Source organism: Manis javanica, chromosome X (genome assembly GCF_040802235.1).
Source record: "Manis javanica isolate MJ-LG chromosome X, MJ_LKY, whole genome shotgun sequence".
NCBI lineage: Eukaryota > Metazoa > Chordata > Mammalia > Pholidota > Manidae > Manis > Manis javanica.
The window spans coordinates 138,577,723-138,587,128 of record NC_133174.1 but is presented as its reverse complement, the minus strand read 5'-3'; the positions used below and the strand labels follow the sequence as shown (position 1 = coordinate 138,587,128).

At 54.6% G+C, this 9,406-nt stretch overlaps 1 protein-coding gene across 1 annotated transcript; it reads right to left on the bottom strand.

The window, feature by feature from the left end:
• Nucleotides 1–1,199: 1,199 nt before the first annotated feature.
• CNGA2 (cyclic nucleotide gated channel subunit alpha 2) lies at nt 1,200–7,598 on the bottom strand. Its single transcript, XM_017671650.3, has 6 exons — nt 7,457–7,598; nt 7,168–7,260; nt 6,389–6,559; nt 5,236–5,343; nt 3,402–3,508; nt 1,200–3,049 (listed from the first exon to the last, which is right to left on the bottom strand). Exons 1-6 carry the CDS (start codon nt 7,564–7,566, stop codon nt 1,644–1,646), a joined length of 1,995 nt encoding a protein of 664 aa, XP_017527139.2. The 5' UTR covers nt 7,567–7,598; the 3' UTR covers nt 1,200–1,643.
• Between the last annotated feature and the right edge of the window lie 1,808 nt (nt 7,599–9,406).

Below are 9,406 nucleotides of genomic sequence, written 5' to 3'. Positions count from 1 at the left end.
GGGTGGGGAGAATGGGGAGTTTTTGATTAATGGGGACAGTCTCAGTTTGGGAAGATGAAAAGTTCTGGAGATTTGTTTCACAATGATATGAGTGTACTTCATGCTAACAGTACATACAAATGTTATGTGTATTATACCACGATTCATAGATTACAGACATAGCAACATGAGGGACAGAGACAGACTCAGATGCCTTTGTACCACTGTACCTCTCTCTCCCCAACTCCGCAGACACAGCCAGTGTTTCTATCAAGACCTGGCTGCTGGCAAATGGAAGCATAGTAGTTTTGGGTGTTCACTTACTGCCCCAGTAAATAGACACTCGCCAATCACCTCCTCTGTGCCAGGCATGTCGCCGAGACTGCACACGGAGCAATGAGGGGAACTGCCCTGGCCCAGCCCTCAAAAGCCCACAGTCTGGAGGGGAAACTAGATCCATCGAACCGATCTCAGAGTGCAACAAAAACCAGGCCAGAGAGACCCAAGAGCACTGTGGGAGCCCAGAGATGGGGTGATTGGCTGCCTCGTGTGGGAGCAGGTGCAGTCCCAGGAGCCTTCTCTGAGAAGGTGATGCCCAAGCCGAGTCCTGAAGGGCTTAGGCAAGAAAAGGAAGACGGCAGGGATGTTTCAGGCAGAGTGAGTCCTGGAGAAGAAGAAAGAGAAATACACGGGAACGAGAGGGGATGAGGGAGGAAGGGGAGAATGCAAATAAGCAGCACTGAGCAGTAAGCACAAACGGTTCAAAGGAACATGTTAACTTGTGTCTCTACTACAGATATTAGCTTGAGGAGTCTCCCACCCACCACCTGCCTCAGGGCTTCTTCGCAAGTGCTCTGCATAGAGAGTGATGGCCAGAGCTCCCACCCACCTCCTTCTCCAGGTGGCACTGCCTGCTGGTCAACTGCCAGTGACCTTGCACTCTACTCCCTGCCCTGGAATAGACCAGAAGCCAGGAGCACCATCATCTCCCTGGGCCCGAGAAGACTGCAGAGATCCCTCTCCTGGCCAGCAGACAGACAGATCACCAGAGCAACACTTGGAGTGCCTGACAACGAGAAGCCCTCAGTGAGCCCTCAGTGAGCCCCACCTCCATGCCCCCTCCACGCCCTTGGCCTGCCTTGGGAGACAGGTACTGAGTACCTATGCTAAATGCCTGCAGCCGTTGCTTCAACTAGATACATGTGCAGGGAAATGGGGACATTCAGAGAGCATATTAGAAAACCAAGGACCAAGTGGGCAGGGGCTAGATGCAAAGGAGCCCAGAGAGAGAGTGGGGAACACTACAGTAGGGTGCACCCCCCCCCTGCAGATGGCCTTCCTCAGAGCAGATCATTGTCCAGGCTCCCAGTCCCAGGAAAGAGCCCTTGAATATAGTTCAGCCGCCTCCTCTTCCTTCCTCAGACTTGGACAGGCTGAAGCTCCTGGAATCCAGGCCAACACAGTCTGTGCTGTGCGCAAGCTTGGCTGTTAACTGGGCTTGGAGGAGGGCTCCTGGTTGATTAAGCCAAAAGCCTGGGGACAGAGAAGCTTCAGAGAGAATTCAGACGAACACGAGGGTAATGCACACACATGTGGAGACTTAGACAGCTCTGCTAGCTCCAGGGCTCAAGGCCAAGGCTGGAGAGACAGTCAGATCCAAGCCTTCACGGCTTCTCAGCAGCAGCTGACTCTGGGCTGTTCGTCCCATCTGACAGGTAATCATCTTCATTGTTCTGCTTCATCTTGGTTTCCAGAACCGTGATGCGCTGCTTGAGCTTCTGTTGGGCCCCCGTGTACTCAGCCAGCAGGCGGCCAAAGCGAGTGTACAAAGTCTCCATGTTGGTCTCCAGCTGCTCTAGCTTCTCCTGCACATCCACCTCCATGCTGGCTGCCACTTCATTCTCATCCAGCAGCCCCTCCTTCATCAGGATCTCCCGGCCTCTCTCCTCCAAAACCTTCTTGGCATCAGGGTACTCAGTCACAGCTTCCATAAGATCATCCTTGGACAAGCAGAAGAGATCTGAATAACCAAGGCTGCGGATATTAGCTGTGCGTCGATTGCCCATTTTGCTGCCTTTGATGTTAAGGATACTGATTTCTCCAAAGCAACTTCCAGCTGAGAGTAGGGCATACTGAGTGACACCATCGTCAGCCACCACTGCCAACTTGCCCTCCTTGATTATGTACATCTCCTTGCCAATATCCCCCTTGCGGCAAATGTAATCCCCAGGGCTGAAGACCTGAGGACGGAGCTTCAACACCAGCTCCACCAGCAGGCCAGCCTCGCAATCCTGGAAGATACGCACTTTCTTGAGTGTGGACAGGTGGACATTGATGGCTATCTCAGCCCTCAGCTTGGCTGGCAGGTTCTTGAGAACTTCCCGCTCATCTACAGTTTTCTTATTGGTCCACAAGTAGTCAAACCACTTAATGACCTTGGCTTCCATCTCCTTGCTGACCTTGCGGAACTGCATGTAATGTTTGACAGCATCGATCTTTGCCTGGAATTCGGCTCGGGTGGCATTCATGTTGGAGATCATGGAGCCTACATTTCCCACAATGGTGGCAAAGATGAGGACACCAATTAGGAAGTCAAAGATGACAAATAAATACTCCTCATCCTTTACAGGGGGTGGTGTCTCCCCAATGGTGGTGAGGGTCAGTGTAGACCAGTAAAGGCAGTAGACATATTCCCTAGCCAAATAGCCATACTCGGGGTCAGTGATGTTGGGATAAACCCAGGTGTCAACCCCAAAGCCAATGGACTTGGAGATGGCATAGTAGATGCAGGCATTCCAGTGGATGATGACCAAGATGTAGAGGACCAGGTTGCTGATACGAAAGATGTTAGGGTAGCTGGTGCGTGTCTCAGTGCGGTCAAAGAATTCAAACATGCGGGCAAAGTGCAGCAGGCGGTTAAAGCGCACTTCAGGGCTATGGATGCCCACTGCAAAATAGATCAGGTCTGTGGGGATGATAGAAGCCACATCAAGCTTGAACTGCAGGGTGTAGATGTAGTTGTCCCGTAACTTCTTGGGATCTTTGACCAGCAACCCCTGCTCCAGGAAACCTAACAGAGAGGCAAGCCAGCATATCACCTCTGCCCTCCCCATTGCCTGTCCATCCCAATGGGCTAATGTTTAGCAAGGGACAAGCTGCTTACTAAACCATCCTTCCCAAGGAGGGGTATAGGAAACTCACATAACAGAGCTGGCCAACACGACCCTAATAGATCACTCGCAGATCTGAACCTCACTAAACATGTGGGGACCACGAGGTTTAAAGAGGGGCAGGCACCAAGTCAAGTCCCACCCAGGCAGTTGAATCTAACACTGTGTTGAGAGGGCTTCCTGAAAATTTGGACCCAGGCCTTTGGATATATGGACAATATTCCCACCCGTGCATCCCAGTTGCCTGCTTACCTGTGCGCAATCGGAGGAAGATGTCTGTGATGTAGACCACATCTGAGAAGTAGTCCAGCACCAGCCACACTATGTAGTAGCCTTTCTGTAGGTCACTGAAGCAGGCTCTGCAGGAAGACAGGGCTGGATTTACCCTCAAAGCCAGCCAAGGCCCCCTGGAGGCCTCAGACTGAGGGCCCGTTGTGTGCAGAGCTTGGGATGGCAACCAAGGGCACTGAGAGGCCACAGCCTGGTGTCAGGGAGACACTTATTGACAAGCCACTTCTACTCTACCACTTATTATTATATAGACACCACCACGGACCATTACTTATCTGCCTCATCCACTGGACTGTGTGCTCCGAGAAGACAGAGACTGCCTCTTAGACATCACTGCCTGCTCCATGGCCCAGTGCAGAGCACCAGGATTGGAGAGCTCAACTGGTGTGAGTCGAATGAGAAATGAGTCATTGGAAGAATAGGCTACAATGCAGAGCTGAAGAGCCTCCATGCTTATCTCTTCAACACACACGCATTGAGAGCCCAACACAGAGCATTAGCCGATCCAGACGGGAGAAGACAGGGCAGTGGCCAAGCTTAGGTGCAAGGCAGTGGGAATGGAGAAAGGTTGGAGGCTGCAGGAGAGTTTTAGGAAGAATTGACAAGGCTTGGTGACTGAATGGCGAGAGCCTGGGGATAGAACCAGGGATGATGACCCAGTGACGTACTAGTCACAAGGAGGAGCAGTTCGTTCTGGCCACTTGATGATACACAGAATAAAACCCTAGCCCCTTCCGCTGGTGCACAAAGCCGGCAGAACAGGCCTGTGCCTGCCTCTTGGTCCTCCAGCCACACTGGTCTCTCCTGAGAGAGTCTCTTTGCACTTGTTCCGCCTTCCCAGAATGTCCCCTCCACCAATCCCAGGCATCTGAACAGCTGACTCTCTCAGCTAAGGTATCAGCTCTGCAGAGAGGCCTCCCATAACTGCCCTTTCTCTAGTAGCTCCCTGCCACCAGTCCCTGGAATCATCTTGGCCATTCATTTGGTTAGTGTTTATTGTCAGCATCCCCCTCTGGCCTGAGAGCTCCACATTATCACCAGCACTGAGCACAGAGCCTAGCACCCAATAGACACTCGGTGAAACCCTTGCTCATTGAATGACTGAGGTGGGGGATAGGTGGGGTGGGAAATGCTGGCAGAGAAAGCTACATGGAGAGAGGGGCTTCAGAAGTGAGACTGCAAGGAGAATCTCCATAGGTCAAAAATGAGGAAAGGGAATTTTATCTTGAAGAAACAGCATGTTATGATCCAAGAGTAGTGAGTTATGGGTCAAGGGTGTATCCTGAACTTGGAGCTGAAGAGCAGACCAGGTCCAGAGGGCCTTGAAGGCCATGAGCTTGACCTTCATCCTGTGGGCAATGGAGAAACCACTGGACGGTTTGTAGGGAGGGAGTGACATAATCAGTTTCTACGCTAGTTGCACGAATGGAGGGAGGATGCAGTGGAGGGGTGGGGGTGCCCGCAAAGAGCAGGTGCCTGGCTGCTATAGTTGTCCCGCAGGGGAGGAGGCTGGCCTCACCTAGGAAAGTATTGGCGGTGGGGGGGAAGTAGGAATGGATTACAGACACCAGGACAAGAATAGACATGGAGCTTTGGTAGATATTAAGTCTGGTGGCAGCTAGGGAGTTGGTGGTTAACAGGGCAGAGAGAGGGGTCTTTGGCAAGCACAGAGTCCAGAAAGAGGGCTGGGTTGGGGTGAGCTCTGTGTCCTCAGCTAATACTGGCATGCTATCAACCCCAGGACTTGTGCACTGGGCTGCTTTGGCCACCTGCTCCTAGCCCCCTTCCTGCTCACCTGGCCACCAGCAGGCACCAGTTGTAGAGGACAGGCATGGCAATGACAAATAGCCAGCGGTAGTACCAGTCCCCAGCCGGGTCCAAGACAAGTAGTTCAAATTTCTTCCTGGGAAGACAGACAGAGGCCAGGCTTGGGGACCAGGTCCCCAGTGTGGCAGCACCCCGGCTCCCAAAGGCCTAGATCCCTGTAAAAGCAATGCCTAAAGGGATGTGTGCGGTAAGGGGTGAGTTGGCTCAGGGTCCCATTTTTCAAGGAGCCACAAGCTGGGACTAGGCATCTGAGTAGAGCTCAGCTGGGTAAGGGATCTTCCTCTGTTGACCCCACATGGGCCCATGGGTTCCCATGCCCTCTGCAGGCCCCCTACCAGAAGGCGTGGAGAAGGGCAGGGCTTTCACTGGGGTGGGACCCCCACCGCACGGGAATGAGGGCTCAGGGCCTGTTCCCACATCCCCCCAGGAAGAGAGAGGAAGTCCAAGCAAATGAGTTCCCCGTGCTTCCTGCTCACCCCGCCCTCCCTGTTTGGCCACTGGCCTCCAGCGTCCAAATCAGTTTCCCACGTGCTGCATCCTCCACGGGCTGGAGTGGGGAATGTCAGCTTGGCCAGACATCCGCCTCCACCGAATCATTCCTCAAAGGACAGACCCCCCAGCTGCGCCTTCTCTGCCCTCCCCAGACCCTCCTGCTCAGCTTCTCCAGGGTCGCCCCCTGCCAGCCAGCTCCCAGCACGGCCTCTCCAAAGACCCATTTCTGTGCCCATGCTGGCACTGATAGGGGCATGCCCTCAGCAGTGCCCCCATTCGTGCCCTCGTCTGCCCTTACTGACTGCTAGAATGGGCCCACATTCAGGTGCCCTTGCTGCTTGCTCCGTGAGCAGCAAGAGGACCAACGGCAAGGGGCACCTAAGGGTAGAAAGGCCACCAGGGGCTCCCACAGCAAGTGCTCCACTGGCTGTCGGAAAGGCTGTGGGCAGGGGCGATGGGAAAGTTCTAGAGTTAAAAACCATAGCAGGCTTCCATGCCCAGCCTTTCCCTGCTGTGGCAAGGCTTGGTATAGGCCCTGATCTGCCCCGGTGGTGGCACGTGAAACCCCAGCGAGCCCTCCAGTTGCATGGTTGACAGCCCCTCCAGTCCCACAGGCTGGGCAGCCATACTTGGTGCCCTTGCCCTCGCCATCCTTGCTGCTTTTGCTGTCCCCTTGCTGCGTTGTCACGGTCTGGAGCTCAGGCCCACGGAAACGCTCCAGGAATGAGTCCGGCCTAGGTTCCTCTTCACGGAAGTTTTTGTTGGCCCACTCTCTGATGACGCCCACCAGGCGGACAATCCTACAGTGGAGAGAGGCAGCTTGAGCCAGAGAGCAGGACTGTGCACCGAAGCCCCCTGTCCAGCAAGGGAGCTGGGAGGCAGACAGGGAGTCCTGGAAATGGCCCAGCCACAATTCCCCAGGGCTAATAGCTGCATGGGAGCCAGGACTGAGGGCAGGGGGCTGGGGATCAGGCATGACTCCTAGAGAGAAGGGGTTCTGGGAAGACTTCCTGTAGGAGGTGTCATCTTGGTTGACTATAAAGGACAAACAGGAGGTCTCCAGGCCAAGATGCAGGTTGTGCTAAGGGAGGACAGGCCAGGAAGAGGGTTGACCCAGGCTTCCTGATTTCCCTTTGGAGCCTGTGACTCTAGACTGGGGACTCAGAGCCCTACCTATATCGAGGCGCCTCTGCTGAGAAGCATCTCTGCCCTTGTGCTGAGCTAGGCAGATCTGAAAGGAAGCCTCCGCTGGCAACTCTGAGCTTGTTCACAGGAACCTCCTCAAAGGGACAGTGCTCCCCATTGGTCAGAAAGACCCAATGTCACAGAGAGGAGAAGAGCCATCCTAGCCACTCTAACAGGCCCCAGGGGCAGGATAGGATAGCAGCAGGGCAGTGGCGGAACCCACCTGTGGAAGCCACCCCTTCTCTGCTGGGGGGCATCCATCTCCGCCAGCCTCTGTAGTTCTGAAGAGGTGTCATCATCGGCCGCAGATTGTGGCCTGCGGAGGAAGGAGCAGAGTTGACCTTGTCCCCTATCAGCACTCTCCGCTCCTGGGAGATACCTAGAAATCCCATGATCCCAATACAGAGAATCCTGGAGCCAAAGATTGTTTGCTCTGGGAGAAGGAGGCAGAGCTGGAAGGAAGTAACCGCCTCCAGGCCATCTCTGAAATGGCCCAGCCTCAGCCGGCTCACCTGCTGCTGGTCCTGCAGTCATCTTTGCCGTTGGCCTTGATGGCAGGGGGTGCATGATGGTTGTGGTTATTGGCTGGGGAGCTCTTCACACCGTTGGATTTTTCTGTCATCCTCCATGTACGTCCAGGACCCTCACCCCGGCACCCACATAAGGCAGGAGAGCTGCAGGTGAGCAGTGACAACACAACGAGAGTCCACCTGGCAAAGCCCAGCACCCTGGGTGCTGCCTAAGTTCCAGGCTCCAAGCACCAGGAAGACAATGGGACTTGCCTCACTCTGACAAGTCATCTGAAAGGCAAACAGTCATAAATTGAAAAATACTCTTTTTCTTTTATCCCAGCAAATTTTTTTGACATATGAACTATCAAAGCAAAAAGAACAAACAAAAAATGTTTTAAGCCATCTTCCGGTGCCTCTTTTGCAGATGTCTGGCACATGTTTAGGCCGCTGACCACTTCCAAACCAGCCACTGCCCCCAGACTCCTGCCCCAGAGGGCGAGGTATACCTCCTTGGCCCAAAGCAGCTGCCAACCAACCCTCTTCAGCTCTATGGCTCTTCTCACTGGAGACAGGGTGCATGCTCCTCACAAGGGAGTGCCATTTCTTATTGACTTACTCCACCAGGGGCACTGTCTCTGGGGCTACTTCCTTCATTCTTTCCAGCACCCCATAAATAAGGTCATTCCAGCTGAGAAGCAAAGAGGAGCCCTGTAGATTGGGCAGGGAGTGGGGAGGATAAAAAGGAAGGCTGCCATGGGCTCCATAGGCAGTGGTCCAAGTCAGGACTCCCTCCTGTGGGCTCGGGGGAGTCTTGGAAAGGCTGAGCAGAAGCGTGATGAGGACAGCATCACCTTCTAGAAAGATCCTTCTGGCTGCTCAGTGAAGGCTGGAGTAGAGGGCAAGCAAGAGTGGAGATGCTGGTGCTAACGGAGCTGAGAGGATTGGGCAGAGCTATTTCGGTGGGAGAATGGATGGGACTTGGAGATGGACTGGGTGTGGGCAGCAAGAAAGAGCAAATGGAGCAAATGGTGGGGTGACACAGGAAGAGAATAGAGTGAGGGGCCAGGGCAGAATCCTGCAAACCCCAACATTTGAGAGCTGAGTAGAGGAAGGGCTGTCCCCAAAATCAGACTGAGAAGGAGCAGCCAGGGAGAGAAACATTAGAAGCGAGGCAGGAGAGTGTGTTCCAGTGTCTCTCCACATGGGGTCAGGGCGCCGGGGCAGGAGGTTCAGAACAGCTCTCCCCTGCTGAGGCTGGTCAGCACGCCCTTCCAGATTTGGTCAGAAATGGTCAGCGTGCTCCCCAGATTGCCTGTGGTCCCTCCAGCCAGAGCCACCCCCTCCATCCCAGCCTGAGGCTGTCACCATGGCAATGGCAGGCCGCAAGCTCTGCAGTGAGTGGTAATAACAAGCAGCCTCGGCGCTGCTCCCCAGGCACTCTCTGTGGGGCTAGGCACCAGGATGCTAATGAGGGCACCTGAGAGAGCAGAACTAGTGTCTCCAGGTCCCTGCTTGGACCCTAGAGGCAGCAGACCATGGAGACAGAAAGTCCCAGGCAATGCAAACAAAGCTGGGGGCCCTCACACTGATCGGGGTCTCAAGGCAGGCCTCCTGGAAGCCTGGGGATTAGGAGGGGCTTTAACATGGGCCCAGAGTGGGCTTGGGTGAAGCACTGCTCAGTGAATGAATGCAGGGGTACAGGAGGGGCAGCAGAGGGCAAGATCATTGTGGGGACCAGGGGACATGTATGGGGAGGCTGGGCCTAGAGCACGGAGTGAGCAGGGGAGGTCAAGGCCAGCCACGGGCCACTGCCACCACCAGGCAGAGGACTGGGGACCACTTGGACCCCTCCTTTCCTTACTCCTCATCTCCAATAGCAGTAGCCCAGAACCTCCAAGAGGGACAGCTCTGGGGACACACGATGACATGCACGCCCCCTCTAAGGGTCTG